Genomic DNA, 19,110 nt, shown 5'->3' on the forward strand with positions numbered 1-19,110 from the left:
AATCCATTTGAACGGAGTGAGGCTGGCAGCAATCAATGACTATTGAGACAAATTGAGCGGTACTACTATAATTCGAATTGATATTCAAATAGGCAGTGAGATAAAAGAATCAACATTGTCAATTGAGAATGAGAACAAAATGAACTGAGTGAGGCTGGCAGCAATCAATGAGTCATTGATTGCTGCCAGCCTCACTCAGTTCATTTTGTCGTTTTTTAATGTCGTTTTTTAATTTAAAAAGCCTTACTATACTATGTCGTTTTTTTAAGAAAAAAGCCTTACTATACTTTGTCGTTTTTTAAATTAAAAAAGCCTTACTATACTATGTCGTTTTTTAAAGAAAAAAGCCTTACTATACTATGTCGTTTTTTAATAAAAAAGCCTTACTATACTATGTCGTTTTTTTAATTAAAAAAGCCTTACTATACTATGTCGTTTTTTTAAATTAAAAAAGCCATACTATACTATGTCGTTTTTTCACGAAAAAAGCCATACTATACTATGTCGTTTTTTTAAAGAAAAAAGCCTTACTATACTATGCCGTTTTTTTTAATAAAAAAGCCTTACTATACTATGTCGTTTTTTTAATAAAAAAGCCTTACTATACTATGTCGTTTTTTAATAAAAAAGCCTTACTATACAATGTCGTTTTTAAGACAAAAAGCCTTAGTATACTATGCCGTTTTTTAATAAAAAAGCCTTACTATACTATGTCGTTTTTTAAGAAAAAAAGCCTTACTATACTTCGTCGTTTTTTAAGAAAAAAAGCCATACTATACTATGTCGTTTTTTAAAGAAAAAAAGCCTTACTATACTATGCCGTTTTTTTTTTATTTAAAAAGCCTTACTATACTATGTCGTTTTTTAATTAAAAAAAGCCTTACTATACTATGTCATTTTTTAATTAAAAAAGCCATACTTAACTATGTCGTTTTTTTAAGTAAAAAGCCTTACTATACTATGTCGTTTTTTAATTAAAAAAGCCTTACTATACTATGTCGTTTTTTTAAATTAAAAAAGCCTTACTATACTATGTCGTTTTTTAAAGAAAAAAGCCTTACTATACAATGTCGTTTTTAAGACAAAAAGCCTTAGTATACTATGCCGTTTTTTAATAAAAAAGCCTTACTATACTATGTCGTTTTTTAAGAAAAAAAGCCTTACTATACTTCGTCGTTTTTTAAGAAAAAAAGCCATACTATACTATGTCGTTTTTTAAAGAAAAAAAGCCTTACTATACTATGCCGTTTTTTTTATTTAAAAAGCCTTACTATACTATGTCGTTTTTTAATTAAAAAAGCCTTACTATACTATGTCATTTTTTAATTAAAAAAGCCATACTTAACTATGTCGTTTTTTTAAGTAAAAAGCCTTACTATACTATGTCGTTTTTTAATTAAAAAAGCCTTACTATACTATGTCGTTTTTTAAAGAAAAAAGCCTTACTATACTATGTCGTTTTTTAATTTAAAAAGCCTTAAAAAGCACATTCCTTAGGAGATGAAACGAAAGGAGGAAAACAGAGGGTACCTGAACTCGATGGAACTCTGCTCGCTCCCACATTTCCCAAAATGCTGAATCAGCATTTCTGGAAATGAGCCGAATTCCGTATGAATGCGCTCTCTCTTTTTGAAACTGCACACAAAAATAAAATCAAGGTGTTTTAAAATGACACACTGAATGGAATGCAATGCTGGTCAATTCTTCCCAGACAGACCTTCCGAAGTCCTCTTCGCGAAGTATGAGCAAAAAGAGGAAATAATGATCCGTGTCATCGGTTAATCTCACAACAAGATCCTTAAATTAAAAAAAAGAAAAGGTCCGAGCCAAATCTGGCCCGCCGCATCATTTTGTGCGGCCCGGGAAAGTCAATCGTGAGTGCCTTGTGACTTTCTGTTTTAGGATCAAATTCAAATGAAGAGTATAGATGGATATTACATTTCCTGATTTTCCCCCTTTGAAATCAATCATTGTCATTTTTTAATCCATTTTTTTCAGTTTTTAGATCAAAAATCATTTTGTAAAATCTAAAAATATATTTAAAAAAAAAAGCTAAAATAAACATTGTTTTAGATCGATAAAAAACGGAATATTCAGGGCTTTTAATCTAGTTCTTTTATTTTAAAAAAATCTAAATATTATAATTAAAATAGTCCGGCCCCACGTGAAATGGAGTTGACGTTAACGCGGCCCGCCAACCAACCCGAGTCTGACACCCTTTCCCTAAAGCATAAAGATGAGTTTTTTTTGCATTTTGTGGATTTTCTTGGGGTGCGTGAAAGTCAAAGACGCATTTGTTTAGTTTTGTCAAATATTGAGTCCTTTGCTGTTTGCCAAAATACCAAAGTCCACTGGGGGCAGGCTTTCCTGTAAAAATGTCACATAAAAAACGCTCTTATCTACTTTGTAAGTACGCCAATAAAATTCAAAAAGATCAAATGACCTCAAATTGAACTTCATAAAAGAACCTTTACGTTTAGAGCCGAAAGCTTGAAACTTACCTTTTATGGATCTATTTTAAAAGGTTACCTATTCTACACAAAATCAACAAAAAAGGCCCGGTGTGGGTTTCAAAGGCGACAGGAAATGACCTCAAAGTCCATAGTAGATGATCCCAAAAGTCAACAGGAAGTCACCAAAATAAGAGGATGCCCCAAATTTGAGAGAAATCGACACAAAATTCATTTAAAAAAAAGGGACCTGGGAGAAGTTCAAAACTGACCAAAATCAACAGGAAGTGACTTGGAAATGCCCCCAAATCGACAGGAAGTAACTAAAATACACAGGAATTGGCCCAAAATGTCCCAAAAGCCAGCCAAAATGAGCTTCCCATTGACAACCACAAAGGTCCAATTCATCCACTGAGGACGCCATTTTGTCTTTTTTGCCGGCGCCAGACTTCCTAGCCATTGGGACAGTCGGGTTCGATGGGACAGTGGAGTTCGACGCCCCCGTCTCTCGGGGTCAATGGCGCCGAGTTCAAAGGTTATCCTATTTTTTGTTCTGATTTGAACTTTTAGCGCAATGTATTTCACACAAGGGGGGTAAAGGAGTCCAAAGTACGCCGTCGGCGGTGGTCGTCCGCCCCCGTGCCCCTCCCCCAGCGGTTAAAGTCTTTGTTTGTCCCCCTTTGGTCTCCCGCTCGGGGGTCCATAAAAGCGCGACGGCGACGGCGGTCTCTCCGAACGTTCCTGCGCTCGTACGATAATGGCTTCTCACCTGTTCGCCGCTCTGCTGTGCTTGGCCTTGGTTCTTCCCGACCTCTTGGGGGCCACGTCTCCCCCCTTGGCCACGTGCGAGCCGGAAGGCGCGACGGCGGCGGCCCACTTGGCCGTGCGACACATCAACGGGCACCACAAGCACGGCTACAAGTTTCGGCTGGCGGAACTGCTGAGCAGTAACTATCAACCGGTTAGCCTGGCAAGCTAGCTCGCTAGCACGCCGTTTTACATGGCTTTTTAAAATGAATGGCTTGAAAAATAATCTTGTCTAGGAGCATCTCTTGTGTTTTCTTTGGTAAATTTGTCCAAACGTTAAACTACTAGTGTTCCCTCGCCATTTGGCGGTTCGACTTTGGCGTTTTCGGCGGACGCGTCGCAGATCTTCTCTATCATTAGAGTAATAATAAGTAATAACATGTAGAGTACCGGTATGATACGTTACATCAATTGTGTATGTAAGATGGAATAATAATGGTGTGGAAAGTTGTAAATTAAAAAAAAAATGTTACTTATACGCTATAGTATTTATTTACATATTCCTCCTACTTTGTGGAAATTCACTTGATACATATGGATTAACCAACCGCGAAAATCGAGGGGATACCGTACTGTCATTTTCTGGCCATTCTGCCTTTTCTGATTGAAATGAGACGTTAGCATGCTTACATATTGCAAACGGATTGCGTTAACTATGTTATCTTACCGTGCCGACACATGTAAACAAACTGCCTTTTAGCTCCGTGCTAATGTGAGTGGAGCATTTCCCCATTTTAAAGGGGCAGGCGTAGCGGCTAACCTTAACTTTTAGCGCTAACATGCTACGTAAAATGCGCTCCTTTAACAGTGCTAATGTATTGAATTTAATTAAAAGCCTAACCTTCTATTGAAAGCAAGTCCTGAAAAGACGCATTGTCATTGTGTTGTGGTGCTCGTTTTTGACTCGAATGGCGTTAGCGTTCGGGACCGGATATGAATAAGGGAAAAACTTTGGGCTCCTCCCTCCAGGTGTCCGACAATTGCGTCATCGACCTGCAGCTGAAGTTGTCGCAGACCAAATGTCACGTGAGCAATCCCAAATATCACGAGGACTGCGAGGTCATGGCGCCTAGCGACCGGGTGAGTAGCAAAACGCTAGCCTGCGTGCTAAGCTAAGCTAACCAGAGTGTTTGCTTTCAGGGAGCCTCTGCCAACTGCAACATCCGGCTGTCCGTCACAGGGGGCGTGGCCAACGTGGTCCATTACAATTGCGACACCAAAGCAGGTTGGGGGCTGGCTCCTTTTCTTTGGCCTCACTTTTGATCAAATATCCATTTTAGGGGCTGTTTGCTGTCTATGATTATTTGTTTTTGACACGGCGGCAGCATCTTTTTGGTCCCTTTCTTCACTCAAATGCAAATGAAAGTGACCTGGGAATGCTCTCAAAGCAACAGGAAGTGACCCTGCTGCAATGCCCCAAAATCAAAGCAAAGTGACCCAAAGTCAACAGGAAGTTTATCAACGGGGCTTTTTCTAGTTGATAGTTTTTTTTCTTCTTCTCCCGTGCAGAGCCCAACAACTCCGAGATGGCCATGATTTGTCCCGACTGCCCCGGCTTGTCGCCCTTGGACAGCGAAATTGGCCTGACGGCGGTTCAGGCGGCCGTCAGACAGCACAACCAGCAGAGCAATCACCTCAACTACTTTGGCCTGATGGAGATTTCCAAGCTGACGTCCTACGTGAGCACCGACCAAATCCTCTCGTCGTCGTTTTGCGATTGAGTCGACGTCTCGTCCGTTTGAAGCGGGAGGGATGAGACCTTTCCTCGCCCCTACCAAGATGGCCGCCCCGGTGCCACGGTCCCCTCAAAGTCAATGCCTCGTGGTTGATTCACCCAAGGCGCCCGAGGACAATCTCGGCAGCTAACGGCTTGAAATAGATTGATATAGTGATATTCACGGCGACATCGACGTTGATGGGAACGCGGCCATCTTGGTGGTGGCGAGGAAAGCTTTTTCAGGGCTTTGGCCTTCAATGGAGACGAGTGCCGCTTGACGAGACGCGTTTCCTCGCACAGTACATCCCGGCTCCCAGCATGGGCACCATGATGGGGCTGGAGTTCGCTATGGTGGAGACGGCGTGCCGCAAAGATTCCAGGATGGTGCTGGAGGCCTGCTCGCCTCGCTGCCCCGACCGAGCCGTGAGTCCAATCCTCCGCCGATCGGGAAAAAAAAAAAAAAAAGAACTCATTTCTCGTGGCCTCTTTTTTTTCAGATTTTTTAAAATGATTTTTTTAAAACTATCTGGACAACTCATAGTCCCACGTCCCACGCTGAAAAAGATATTGGTTTTACAACTACTTTAAGTATTAAATTAATTCAGTAAAATGGACTTTTTTTTAAATAGAATAATTGCTATTCATTAGCTGCCCAGTGATGAGATAGAGGGTTTAATTTTTACTTTAGATTTTATTTATTTTATTAGAATGTTTATTTTTCAGGGTTAGTATTTTTTCCAATTTTTTGTAGTATTTTTATTTTTTAGGGTATTTTTTCCCATTTTTTTTGTAGTATTTTTTTAGGGTATTTTTTCCCATGTTTGTAGTATTTTTATTTTTTCCCATTTTTTGTAGTATTTTTTTCCGAATATTTCGCAATAACGTATAGTGCCTTTTTGTCATTTTTCAGAATATTCATCTCAATAACTGACTGTATTTTTCTATTTGTTGAAAATTTCTTTTCCTTTTTTTTACCGAGCTGTCTTTTTTTTCTTAATATACGTCTATTTTTTTGCTTTTCAAGTACCTTGAGTTCACAGCTGTTATTCTGACAAATAGTTGTATCGTTATAATTGGATTTTTGGACCACTTGAACGGCACCGAAACGTGATGAGCGCCTGTTTTTTTGTGTTAAAGCATCACGTCTTTTGCAAAGCGACGTACAAGGTCAGGGGAAGAGAAGTGGATGAGCTGGAATGTGAACTTTACCCCGCAAAAGTAAGTCTGGCAAAAAAAAAGATGAGCGTGCGGGCGGCTAACGGCTAACGGTGGCCATTTGTCGTGGGCAGGACACCACACCACTAGCAGTGGAGCCAACGTGCACCCTGTTCCACGGTAGTCCGGAAGACGAAGCCTGCCACCGTCAGTTGCAAGTCCACCACAAAGACGTGCACCAGATTTGCCCCTTCACCTCCTTGGCGTAAACATGCAAAAATAGCCAAGACAAAAAAATAGCAACAAAAATAATTGGCAAAAAAAAAAAACACACACACACACACAATTGTCAAAACTTTGAAAACTGCAAAAATAAATGAATAACTACATGAATAAATAAAGACTACACCTTTAAAAATACCTAAACCAGAGGAAAATATGTTAAACCCTTCCACAAGACAACACCAAATAAACATGGAGAATGTGTCCCTATCCAAGATGGACGCCCGCCCCAGCCCATTTAGCAACGTAAACTTTTTGACTTGCCTCTGCCGTAAGTTTTCCTCTCGTAAACGTACACGATGAGTTCCAAGTGCATTGTGGTATAGCTTCTTTATTGATGCTTCATTTTTGCATAGGCAATCATATTAAAAGTAAAGAATCGGTCAGTGTTCAAATGACATCATCATCACGCGACGATCACAGGAAGTCCCGTCCTCTTAAAGAATCGGTCAGCGTGTTCAAATGACATCATCATCACGCGACGACCACAGGAAGTCCCGTCCTCTTACAACTGACGCGTCATGCAAATAAAGATTGCTTATCAACGTTTTTGCCGTCCTTTCGATTTATTTCTCTTCTTAATAAAAGCGGACGCGAGCTGCGGAAAAGGGAAGGCCTTCCAAAAATAACAAAAAACATTTCTTTGTCACCGCGAAGCTGCGTGAAGACAATCAAAACGAATCCATCCGTTAGCGTGACGCGCTAGCACGCGAGCGGGAGCGGCAGGGAAACAATAGCAATGCGATGAAGGCTGGAATTCCCAGCATGCCTCGGGGCGGCTTTTTGTCTGCGTGTATGTCGTTTTGGCTAATGATGCCAACGCTTAAAGCTACTAGCCAAAAATCACGTCAGAGTAGACCCATGAAATTTAAAGACATCTTTACAAGATTCATTTGCTTGTTTTTGAAACGAGCAAAAGCTTTAGCGTCATATTCGTGCTACACGACTAGCCAAAAATGACAAAATGAAATCAAAATAATGCTGTTGGAGATTTGGTATCCTGTCATGATGCTGGTAAAAGTTGTTTCCATGTGAAACACTGCTAGCCACAGATTAAGTTAGCGTAGACAAAAACAAAAGAAATAACATTCTTTAGGGGATTTGCTTGAGCTTCTTGACGAGTACCACATAGCTAACCCTTTAGCATTGTTTCCATGCTATGTCGCTAGCCCCCAAAAGATGTCAGAGCAGACAAACGACAACAATTAGACAAGATTTGATTTTTGCTCATGATACCGACACAGGCAAACTAGCTGTAGCTTTAGCATTGTTTGCATGCTATGGGCCAAAAATGTCAACAAAGCAGACACAAACAGGAAAGAAATAACATTCTTTAGGAGATTAGCTTTGGTTTTGGGGAATGAAAAAAGGCCTTTAAGGCAAAAGCAAGATGGCGTCCAAATCATTTTTGTTGCCATCTAGCTCTGGATTTTCTTCCCATTTCCGCCGCACCAACAAAACGTTTATCCTCCCGACGGAGGTTAGCTTTAGCATTGTTAGCATTGCGCGCGTGTGGCTCGGCCACGCTCCAACGTTTGGTATACATTCAAAATATTTAGACACACTCGTGTTTTCCGTTATAGAAGAAGCGCTACAAACGTACATGCAAAATTATAAAATAGATTATTATGAGTGCGGAAATTGCACCGGCACCCCGACAATAAAAGCGCTAAGCCGGCCGGGGGAAGGGCGGCCACGCGCCAAAGGCTCATTGGTGTGGGCAAGGTCACGCCCACTTTGCTAGCTAGCATCGATGACTCAACGTTTTGGTTCGCTAAACAGAATTAGCGTCTCTCGTTATTAGCCGTTATCATCTCGGACTGCCATTGACGGCGATAGAAGTCCAATTTATGTCGACCGGGAGGGCGGACAGCGATGGGGCGAGTTTTTCTTTTTAATATTTGGGGATTTTGTTTAAAAAAAAAAGTATTATTTTCAAACATTTTGGACAGATGTTTTTTCAAGAATGGTTGTTTGTCTCCTCGTGCCCTGTGATTGGCTGGCCATCTATTCAGGATGTCCCTCCCCTGCCCGGTGCCTGGAGTGAGTTGTAGGCTCCGGCACCCCCTGCAGCCCTTGTAAGGATAAAGCGGTTCAGAAAATGAACGAATGAGATTTTTATGAATGGTGATGGATTTCCGTTTAAACCGACTTTGGACGTCCGGCCTCGTCAATGGCACTGAAAATTTTGGAGTGAAAGTTTCTCAGGTGAGAGTTTGTTCATCAACACGCTTGTCAATGGCAGCCATTGCGTTTAGAAAGCAAAAATTTGGATTCATTTTGGGTAGAAATGAGCCTTTGGACACTTCCGACATTAAAGCGCTAACCCGCTACCGCTAGCTAGTTAGCATGAGTGACGTCATCCATCCTGCATGCAACTTTTTTTGTTTTTTTTTGTTTTGGTTTCGTTTGCTGCAAAGGGTACCGTTAAAAGTGTTCTATGTTTTTTTTTCTTGTCGTCAAACTGAAGGCAAGGCACATTCTGTGTTTCAGACATTTCGTGCAAAATAGATGATAAAAAACTCAAATAATAATAATAACAAAGTTCATTCAGCGTGGCTGGAAGGTCAGGAGGGGGAAAAAAATCCCTTTGGCCACCGTTTACGCAAAATTGGGGGATTTTCTCATAGTTTTTCCACGTTTTGCGGTACCTTAAAATGCTAATTTTAAAATGACCATTGGTGAAAGGGGAAAGTGGACTGCTTTCTACCATTGACGGCGATAGACGTCCAATCCGTTTGGACCAGAGGGCTAAAACCCTAGTCTTCATTTTTATTAACAGTCATGAATTATTGAATTATTAAACAGTACCAATACTTTATTTAAATATTGGGGCATTTATGAATGATCACTTCCTGTTTATTTTGGTGGCATTTCTGTCTCAAGAAACTCAATTCTGCTTGATTCTGGGTCACTTCCTGTTTATTGCTTGACTTTGGTGCAATTCACATCACTTGTTGGATTTTGGGTCATTTCCTGCACGTTTTGGGGGCACTAAACTTTGATTTTATGGGCATTTTCGTCACTTCCTGTCAATATCGGCTCACTTTCTGATCATTTTGGGTTATTTCCTGTGGATTTGGGGGGCTTTTTCACAAAGTCTGGCATTTAAGATGGACAAAAACACAAATAAATATTGTTAATGGCTACTAATAGCACATTCTAAGGTTGATTTATACAATCCTTTAAATTATTTCTATAGTATTAATGAGTTTTTAAGCTTTAATGTCCTCAAAGTACCATTTTTTTATTTTATTTGCTTGGTCTATCACCGTCAATGGTAGCCAATGAGCTAAGAGCACACGTGATTGTCAATCATCAAAGTATTTTTCAGTATTTTTTCTCTTGGGGCGGTGGGAAGAGAGTGGGCGGGGCTTGGGTGCGGGGCTTAGGGGGGCAAAAAGTTCCAATTTGAATGAAAAGACGAGTCTCTTTCTCTCTCGAAGTGAGTCCGAAAAAAAAAAAGCGAGCCTTATTTGCATATATGAGAAGCAGCACCTGCAAGGGGGCGGGGTTAAAGGCTTGATTGAAGTCCTTTCTGGGAATTCCTCCGGGCGACCAATCTTCGCAGCCGTTCGGATGGGATGGCGTAGTGTTTCAGTTGCCGAGGTACCAAGACTGAAACGTACGCAGGCGTTAGGTCACGTGATTAAACAAATAGATACGACTTGAACCCACAGTCAGCTGGGATAGGCTCCAGCACCCCCGCCAAGTGGTGAACACACACAAGGGAGAAAAAAAAAGGAACAAACTACCTTATTTTGGATTTCACATGCTTACTATCAACAGGGCTGGAAATAGACTTGTTGATGTAATTCAAATATTGGCCAGCAGATGGAGCCCAATTTACGCTGACTTGCCAAATGTCATTCATTTGTTCTTATTGAAATGATACTTCCATAGAGGTAGGCATACCTATATGATAAGCGCACGTACCTGGGCTTGGTAGAGTCCAGCGGGGTCTCGATTGGCGATGCCCACAAAGGAGGAGCGGCCGCCGGGGGGGGTGCCGGGGGCCGAGTACGCTGCTGCGGCGACGGCAGCGTCAGCGGACCGTCGGGCGCTCGACGGGCCGGCCGGGCACTTACTGGGCGACGCGGGGGAGTCGGCGGCCCCGTCGGAGGAGGTGCTGGGGGGCTTGACGTCCGCCGCCGGCAGGGTGGGCCGGGGCAGCCCCAGGGAGGGGGCCAGCATCTGAGAGGAGAGGTAATGGCCGCCGGCCTTCAACTGGTTGCTGCCGTTTAGCTGCAGACGCAAACGTTGACAATTCAACCACTGCCGTTGCCCCGAGTTGACAGGAAGTGGCAGAAAATCAACAGGAAGTGCCCCAAAATTCACAGAAAGTGAGCCAATGACCCGGAAACTGACAGCAAGTGACCCAGATGTGGCCCAACGTCAATAGAAAGTGACATGAAATCGGAAGAAAGTGAACCAAAATGGCCACAACTTTACAGAAAGTGCGCAAAAATCAACAAAAAGTGACCCAGGGTGGCCCCTTCTTGATACAACTACCTCCAAAACTGAATGAAATGAATAGAAACTGACATCAAATCAACAGGAAGTGACCCCAAATGAATAGAAACTGACATCAAATCAACAGGAAGTGACCCAGAATTGCCCAAACTCGATAGAATGTGACCCCGAATCAACAGGAAGTGACCTCAAACGGCCCCAAAAGTGAGCCAATGCGGCCCCACGTGAAAAAAAGAAATCAACGGGAAGCGGGAATAGAGTTTCCAAAATAAAAGGCAAGAGGAAGTAGCTCACCGAGCTCTGGTTGGCCGGGTCGCAGGCCAGGGAGACCAGGTCCTTGATGGGGTCCTGGCCCAGGTGCGGAGGGTACCGGATGGCCCCGTGCGGGAAGTAGGACGAGGACGGGAAGTGCAAGGACGGCGACTGGTGAGGACGGGGAAGCCCGCCGTGCACGGCGATCACGGGCCGGTGGTGCTGGGTGAAGGAGCCCGGCCCGGGCGAGTCCCCTCCCCCCCGGGCCGAGGGGCTGCCGTCCGCCTTCTTTGCCGGAGGGGACGCTCCTGTCCAAACGGGAAGGGGATTGGATCACTGCCGTCTAGTTAGTTAGTTAGTTAGTTAGTTAGTTAGTTAGTTAGTTAGTGTTGGGGTTATTCTGGGATATTATTATACAGCGGCACCTTGTCATACAAAATTCTCGTCTTACGATGGAAATTTCCATCGGATAATTCGCCCGTCATGTGATCAAAATGTCGTGATGCGACCAAGCCAGGTGGCCATGGCACTGTCTTTTTTTTGCATCTCTTTCGTATATAACAATATTTACGAGCATGGAACGAAATAATTCAGACGAGTTCCTCCTAGGACCAGGAAACGCACAACGCGCATGCAAAAAGAGGGCTTTCTGGGTAATGAAGTATACTCGTGCACATAACACCAACCCATAGGCAATGGCAACCTTTCTCAGAATAAAACTTCATTAGCCACAATCAATACGTGGGTGGGTAAGCTCAACTATTGTATTTCCTGTTATTCTTTCTAAGGAAAGAAGCTCCCTCCCGCCATCGTTCTTTAAAGACTATTTCTCGTTGGCAAGTGGTCGTCGTGCGTTGTTATCCTATTGTGAGGACATTTGTGTGCATCATTTTGGGAATATTTTGAAGGGAATACGTAGTACAACAGCAAACAGTCCATGGATAGCGAACGTGAGTGAGGGTGGAGGCGTGGCAAACCGCCAACCCGGCCAGAACGAAGGTAACAAAAGATTACAACAAAATTAGAATTCAGTTTTGTGTAAAGTTACATTAAACGTATGTTTGAGTGTCTGTATATATGAATCCAAGTTCATTTAAATTTGTTTGTTCCGTTTACGAGTGCGTTGTCGTGGAAAAAAATAAACCGGATTAAGCTCGTATCTCGAGGTACCACTGTATATGTATATGTGAAACATTAATCATTATAAGCAGACAAAAGCTCAGTTACCAAGGACACTTTCCCCTGCAGCTGGCCCCCGAGGACATTTCACTGTCCCAGGCCGAGGACTGTTGATCTGAGTTCGCAATGAAGATCTGTGAAGGACTCTTAAATTGCTTTGACTTGGATTCCGGAGCAGATGGCGATATCGAATCGACCTCCGAAAATACTCGCAGATTGTTTTAAAATAGTGTTGCTATGTCATTGTTTTGCTGAATGGAGGCTTGCTTGTTTGTTTAAATTCTTATGCAGTTGTTTTTGGTTTCCGACCTTAATTGTTTTGAATACCTGATATGCAATTGTTGTTGCAGTTGTTTTTTTGACCTTAATGGTGTTATTCGGTTAAACCAAGGGTAGGGAACCTATGGCTCGGGAGCCACATATGGCTCTTTTGATGGGTGCATTACCTCACACTAACCTGTGAGGTAAACTATGGAAACTGCTGGTGAGAACGCGCAGGAATAGGAGCGTTACGTTACTATTATGGCATTGACACTACCCCAGCGCCTTATAATCATTTTTTTTCCCATTACACTCTTTTGTATGGATTTTCGCAGTGATACTCATTGATTAGCAACAACGTATCAATGTTGTCAAAAGAATTCAGAGACTTTTTGTACTTTAAAAGTGGTAAATTGACTGAAAAAAAATGGCACATTTTCATGTATTTTGACTTTTAAATTTCGGAGCATGGCTCTCAAGGATTAACATTTTAAAAAAATAGGAATTGTTTATGGCTCTTTCCATCAAAAAGGTTCCCGACCCCTGGGTTAAACAACCGTTGCAATTGTTTGAAATAAGATAAGCTTAATTGTTTTGATTCTAATGCAACTAAATGGACAGACAGGAGAGGATGTCTTTCTTTCGAACCATCTGTGACGAGGACGAGTCAGGGTTGATTCTCACTTGCAAGATAACGCTGGATGATGTGCTCCGATGTCTTTCTTTTATGAAAGTATAACTATTAATGAACCTATCAGTTCGAAATTGGCGACTTTGGTCACGGTCTGTTTTCAAAGTCTTGGATTTGGTAGACCACGCCACGGTTTGCTTCCACGTGGCCGCGTTTAGGGACAAGACGGGCCCCTACCTCCTTCCACGTCGTCCGCCCAGTTTCGGGAGCCGCTGGCCGGAGAGGACGGCGAGTGGTAATAGTCGGTCGCCGGACTGCCCGCCGCCGCCGCCGCCGCCGCCGCCTCCTCGTCCGCCGAGCCGGACTTGTGACGCTTGCTCCTGCGTGGACATTTTTTTTGGACCGGTTTAGTCCACCTGACGTTTTAGGGGCGGGGACTATTCTATCCCTTAAGGCACATATGTCAAAGTGGCGGCCCGGGGGCCAAATCGGGCCCGCCGCATCATTTGGTGTGGCCCGGAAAAGTCAATGATGAGTGCCGACTTTCTGTTTTAGGATCAAATTCAAATGAAGAGTAAGATGTATTTTCCTGATTTCCCCCCTTTTAAATAAATTATTGTCATTTTTGAATCCATTTTTTCTGTGTTTTTAGTTCAACAATCATTTTGTAAAATCTAAAAATATATTTTAAAAAAAGCTCAAATAAACATTGGTTTAGATCTATAAAAAAACAGAATATTCAGGGCTTTTAATCCAGTTCATTAATCCATTTTAAAAAGACAAAAAACTAAATATTCTATCTAAAATGGTCCATCCCACGTGAAATCAAGTTGACGTTAAAGCGGCCCGCGAGCCAACCCGAGTCTGACACCCTGGCCATGAATTCCCACCAATGACATTCCAGCACGACGAGGATTCAATTCATATAGACTGCACGTGTGTCAAAGTGGCGGCCCGGGGGCCAAATCTGGCCCGCCGCATCATTTTGTGTGGCCCGGGAAAGTAAATGTTGAGTGGCGACTGACTTTCTGTTTTAGGATCAAATTCAAATGAAGATTATAGATGTATATTACATTTCCTGATTTTCCCTCTTTTAAATAAATTATTGTCATTTTTGAATCCATTTTTTCCTGTGTTTTTAGTTCAACAATCATTTTGTAAAATCTAAAAATATATTTTAAAAAAGCTCAAATAAACATTGGTTTAGATCTATAAAAAACGGAATATTCAGGGCTTTGAATCCAGTTCTTTGAATCCATTTATGAAAAAAAAAAAATCTAAATATTATATCTAAAATGGTCCGGCCCACATGAGATGTGGGCCGGACCATGAATGTGGCCCGCCAACCAAACTGGCTTTGACACCCCTGCCTAAAGGAAATGGGGAAAAAACTTATTTTTTACCCGCTGGCGTGGGCGGCGAGCAGGGCGCGTCGCATGTTGACGGGCTGCTGGAGCGTCTGGTTGAGGTCGTAGGCCAGGTGTCCGTGAAGCTCGCCGATGGAGAAAGCGGGCCCCGCCCCCGACACCACGGGTGCTGCGCACAGACGCACGTGCACGCCGCCGCCTTCAGGGACGTCCCACGGACGGACGTACGGACGGACGTACGTACGGAGGGACGGACGGAGGGACGGACGGAGGGACGGACGCTCTTTGAGCAACTTACTCCTGGACACCCGCACCAGCTCGTCCACGCCAAAGACCCCCGACGTGGCGAAGGCTTCGTGAAACTCGGCCTCGTCTGTCAAGCGGAAGGCGGACGCTCGGATCGGTCGCTCGGAGAACGCCCAGACGCCGTCACGTTACCCGTTATCGCGCCGTCCTCTTGCTCGGACGCCGGCCGATCGGGACTCCCGCTCTCTTCGGCTTCTGCGCAGAGGAGGAGCGGATGTCATTGCCCCAGATTGGTCGCCGAATGTCCACCGGCCGGCGTGCAAATGAGCTTTGGGCTGCTCGTGAGTCAGACACGGAACGGATGCCGGTCGGTCCGTGTCTGAGCAGTCACGGATCGGTCGTATGCAGTCGATTGGTCGCCGGACTTTTGGTTGCCGGTCTTTTGGTCGCGGTCTTTTGGTTGCGGTCTTTTGGTCGCCCGGACCGCAACAACGGGCGACCAAAAGACCGGCGACAAAACAAGGTAAAACAAGACGGTCTACGCATGAATAAAAGCCAACAATAGCCATGAGCCGTTTCACTGAGCCCACGTAGAAGTTTGTATGTACATGCGTTGCTGTCCCTTTAAGAAGCTCCGTCAGTCAGTCAGGGTCTTAACAAGTTCTCCAACAAAAAACAATACAAGTCCAGGAAATGTGGAGCTTTTCTTTAGCCTAATAATAACTAGGACATTAAGTAGGACTAAATAGTCGTTCGCAGTTTGTATTTAGGGAATTTCAGCAACGATTTAAATGGTAATTATCAATAACCTTCCGGGCGACCAAAAGACCGGTGCTCAAAAGATCGGCGACCAAAAGACCGGCGACAAAACAAGGTAAAACAAGACGGTCTACGCATGAATAAAAGGCAACAATGGCCATGAGCATTTCCACTGAGCCGAGTGTAGAAGAGTTTGTATGTACATGCGTTGCTGTCCCTTTAAGAAGCGACGTCAGTTCAGTCAGGGTCAAGAACAAGTTGTCCAACAAAAAAACAATCAAAGTCCGGGAAATTTGGAGCTTTTCTTTAGCCTAATAATAACTAGGGCATGAAATATGACTAAATAGTCGTTCGCGGTTTGTATTTAGGGAATTTGAGCAACCATTTCAATGGTCATTATAATAATAATAATAATAATCGGAAATAGGCCCTGTCGTCATTATCAACAACAAAAAAGCCTACTTGTCATCACACCCAGAAACTGCGTATGACGATCATACCAATGGTAATTATCAATAACCTTCCGGGCGACCAATCGACCGTGTACCGGATCGGTCGCCAATCCACATTGAGACGAGGACAAATTGGAATTGGATGACCCATCAATGTCAGGTCAAAAAGCCACCACCGTTTGGTGTCCAGTCTACATCAGGACATTCTGGGAAAAAAAAAAAAAACTAGGATTGGTCGCCAGTCCATTTCATGGAATTTGGCCGCAAGGACTCAGCACCATATGCTCGCCATCGCCAATCCAAATTGGAACTAAAAGAGCTGGCGGATGGGCCGCCGCCATCGGTCGTTCGGTCACGGGACGCGGAAAGAAAGGGAGGGGGGAATGGACGGACGGACGGACAGACGGACGGACGGGGGCCTGACCTTTGAGGTGCACGTGGTAGGCCAGGTAGAGGTCCAGCTCCTTGACGGAGACGGAGATGTGGCGAGGCTGCACGCACAGCAGCGGCTGGGCGCACTGGACGCCCTTGACCAGTCGCTCGCCGTCCGTGCTTTCCAGCGGGACGCCCTTGAAGAGGATGACCATGACCAGGTCCAGGCGCCAGACCTGACAAAGTGGAGGTTAGGTGGTTTCCTTCCCGGCGGCCGGTGGGCGGGGCCACCAGAAAACCGAATCCCGGCCCCGCCCCCCACCCACCTTATCGGCCTGTCGCAAACAATCGATGCGGCGCATCTTTCCCTTCTGGTCCGGGTTGGAGAGGACGCAGCAGGGCGCCTTCTTGCCCGTGACGGAGAGCACAAAGTCCTGGCGGAACTCGGGGCGGATGTCCTTGCGCAGCTTGGCCAGCAGGCGCGAGGCCCACTTCTGCTTGACCTCGGCCTTCTCGCCCAGCAGCTCGTCCTTGGCCGCCCGCTCCTCCTCCTTGGACATGCGCTTCTCGTGCTTCTTGAAGTACTTCCTCTTGCGGGCCTGCAGGTTGAACCAGGCGTAGGCGAAGGCGCGCACTTGCGGCAGCAGCGCCTCGATGAACGGGTGGAACTCGTCCTGGACAAAAGAGACGGACGCTCAACCAACGGCCGGAGTCGGAACCGGACCCCAAAGCCCCAGCCCCAGCGGGACCCCATCGAGCACGCCCCCTTCGACGACGTCTATCCCCAGCGGTGGGAAACAATTCATATAATCAATTGTCATTTCATTGGCGCAGCAATGGATTCAAAATGCCACTGGTGACTCTAATTCAAGGGTGTCAGACTCGGCTTGGTTCGCGGGCCGCTTTAACGTCAACTTGATTTCACGTGGGCCGGACGGTACACGGTCAATTGGTCGCCGGTCTTTTGGTCGCCCGGAAGGTTATTGATAATGACCATTGAAATGGTTGCTCAAATTCCCTAAATACAAAGTGCCAATGACTATTTAGTCAGACTTAATGCCCTAGTCATTATTAGGCTAAAGAAAAGCTCCACATTTCCCGGACTTGTATTGTTTTTGTTGTTGTAGAACTTGTTAAGACGCCGACTGAACTGACGTGGCTTCTTAAAGGGACAACGCATGTACATACAAACTCTTCTACACTCGGCTCAGTGAAACTGCTCATGGCCATTGTTGGCTTTTATTCATGCGTAGACTGTCTTGTTTTACCTTGTTTTGTCGCCGCTCTTTTGGTCGTCGGTCTTTTGGCGCGGTCGGGGCGACCAAAAGACCGTGACCAAAAGACCGGCGACCAAAAGACCAGCGACCAATCGACCGCACATGGGGCCGGACCATATTATGATTTTTTTTTTTAATAAATGGATTAAAAGCCCTGAATATTCCGTTTTTTATAGATCTAAAACAATGTTTATTTTAGCTTTTTTTAAATATATTTTTAGATTTTACAAAATGACTTTTGAACTAAAAAGACAGAAAAAATGGATGAAAAAAAAAAAGACTTGATTTAAAAGGGGTAAAATCAGGAAATTCAATATGCATCTATACTCTTCATTTGAATCTTTGTCCGGCTCCTAACCCGGGAACGGAGCCCTCCCGTCGGCCACACTTTGTGCCCGCCCCGCCCGGCCCGGCCAGGCCGCCGTGTCCCACCGCGGCCATTTTCTTCCGAGTGAGTGGGCTCGGCCGGGAGGAAGTTGAAGTTGGCTCGAGCGGCCTGTCAACACCGGGCGAGCCTCCGGAGCCCGGCCAATGCCGGAAGCGTCCGTGCGAGCGACGAGCCGAAGTGGCCTTCCGAAAGCCGCCATTCTGGCTCAATCGTCATTAGCTCAGATAACTACGCCGTGTTCCGCGTGGATTGGGTGTCGGTTTGGAGCGCCGCCGCCGCCGCCGACTTCCGCCCTGGCTGGACCGTTGGACGGAAGCCGTTGACAGCGACTCAAGTGGAAAAGTTTGGCATTTCAAAGGGCAAAAACTCGCGCTTCGCTGTCCTTTCTAAGCCCGAACGCTAGTCGAGAGTGTCAAATGTGCCAATGGACTGGCCGCCAGGCTGTAAAAAGTCCAGGTGTTCGCCCATGGGCACATGCCGTGAAACCGGTGCTATTTTCAATAAAGTTTGGCGACGGAGGGACGGACGGACGGACTGGCCAACGTCACGAGTCCCAAGCGAGGGGCTTCCAAAGTAACATTTTTTTGAAAAAGGGCTATTTGTAACGAATGTTTAACGAGCGTTTCGGTACCGGAACTGCTTTCTCTCTCTCTCTCTCTCTCTCTCTCTCTCCCCCTCCCTCTCGCTCCATCAGTCTGCCTAAACCGCCCTCCCTCTCTCTGTCTCCGTCTTGTTATTGTCCTACCATGTCCGAACCGAAGTCAACGGCGGCCCATGTCCGTCGTCGTCGTCGTCGTCGTCAGTCGGTTGGTCGGTGCAGCCGTCCAGCCAGCTAGCCAGCTAGCCAGCCGCCTTGGCTTCCTTCTCATTCCATGGTCGGGGCCGACACCGGAACCGCGGCAGTAAGGGGGCAAATCCAGTAAAAGCAGCACCTCGCCGTCCCGCGAACAGGGCCCCGGCCGGCCAGCCCCCCCCCCCTCATGCCCAGCGCACCCCCCTCCTCCTCCTCCTCCTCCTTCTCCTCCTCCTTCTCCTCCTCCCA

General features: G+C 45.2%; 2 protein-coding genes across 8 annotated transcripts; one reads left to right on the forward strand and one right to left on the reverse strand.

The window, feature by feature from the left end:
- Positions 1-3,155: 3,155 nt before the first annotated feature.
- On the forward strand, positions 3,156-6,960 carry LOC144078447 (alpha-2-HS-glycoprotein-like). Its single transcript, XM_077606519.1, has 7 exons — positions 3,156-3,411; positions 4,227-4,337; positions 4,398-4,482; positions 4,767-4,936; positions 5,275-5,397; positions 6,112-6,192; positions 6,264-6,960. The coding sequence occupies exons 1-7, from the start codon at positions 3,208-3,210 to the stop codon at positions 6,396-6,398; spliced, it is 909 nt and encodes a 302-aa protein (XP_077462645.1). The 5' UTR covers positions 3,156-3,207; the 3' UTR covers positions 6,399-6,960.
- On the reverse strand, positions 6,723-19,036 carry LOC144078445 (nuclear factor 1 C-type-like). 7 transcript variants are annotated; one of them, XM_077606518.1, is made up of 11 exons: positions 18,814-19,036; positions 16,730-17,077; positions 16,456-16,639; positions 15,013-15,075; positions 14,873-14,947; positions 14,611-14,743; positions 13,445-13,587; positions 11,179-11,444; positions 10,500-10,656; positions 10,348-10,436; positions 6,723-10,029 (listed from the first exon to the last, which is right to left on the reverse strand). In XM_077606518.1, the coding sequence occupies exons 1-11, from the start codon at positions 18,814-18,816 to the stop codon at positions 10,009-10,011; spliced, it is 1,482 nt and encodes a 493-aa protein (XP_077462644.1). In that variant the 5' UTR covers positions 18,817-19,036; the 3' UTR covers positions 6,723-10,008. The 7 variants fall into 7 exon arrangements, 6 of the variants coding, with proteins under 6 accessions (XP_077462644.1, XP_077462643.1, XP_077462642.1 ...); XM_077606517.1 differs by having other exon boundaries at positions 10,348-10,439; XM_077606516.1 differs by having other exon boundaries at positions 10,500-10,605; positions 14,611-14,798; positions 14,835-14,947.
- Positions 19,037-19,110: the final 74 nt, after the last annotated feature.

This window comes from Stigmatopora argus, chromosome 8 (assembly GCF_051989625.1).
Source record: "Stigmatopora argus isolate UIUO_Sarg chromosome 8, RoL_Sarg_1.0, whole genome shotgun sequence".
In the NCBI taxonomy this organism is placed as follows: domain Eukaryota; kingdom Metazoa; phylum Chordata; class Actinopteri; order Syngnathiformes; family Syngnathidae; genus Stigmatopora; species Stigmatopora argus.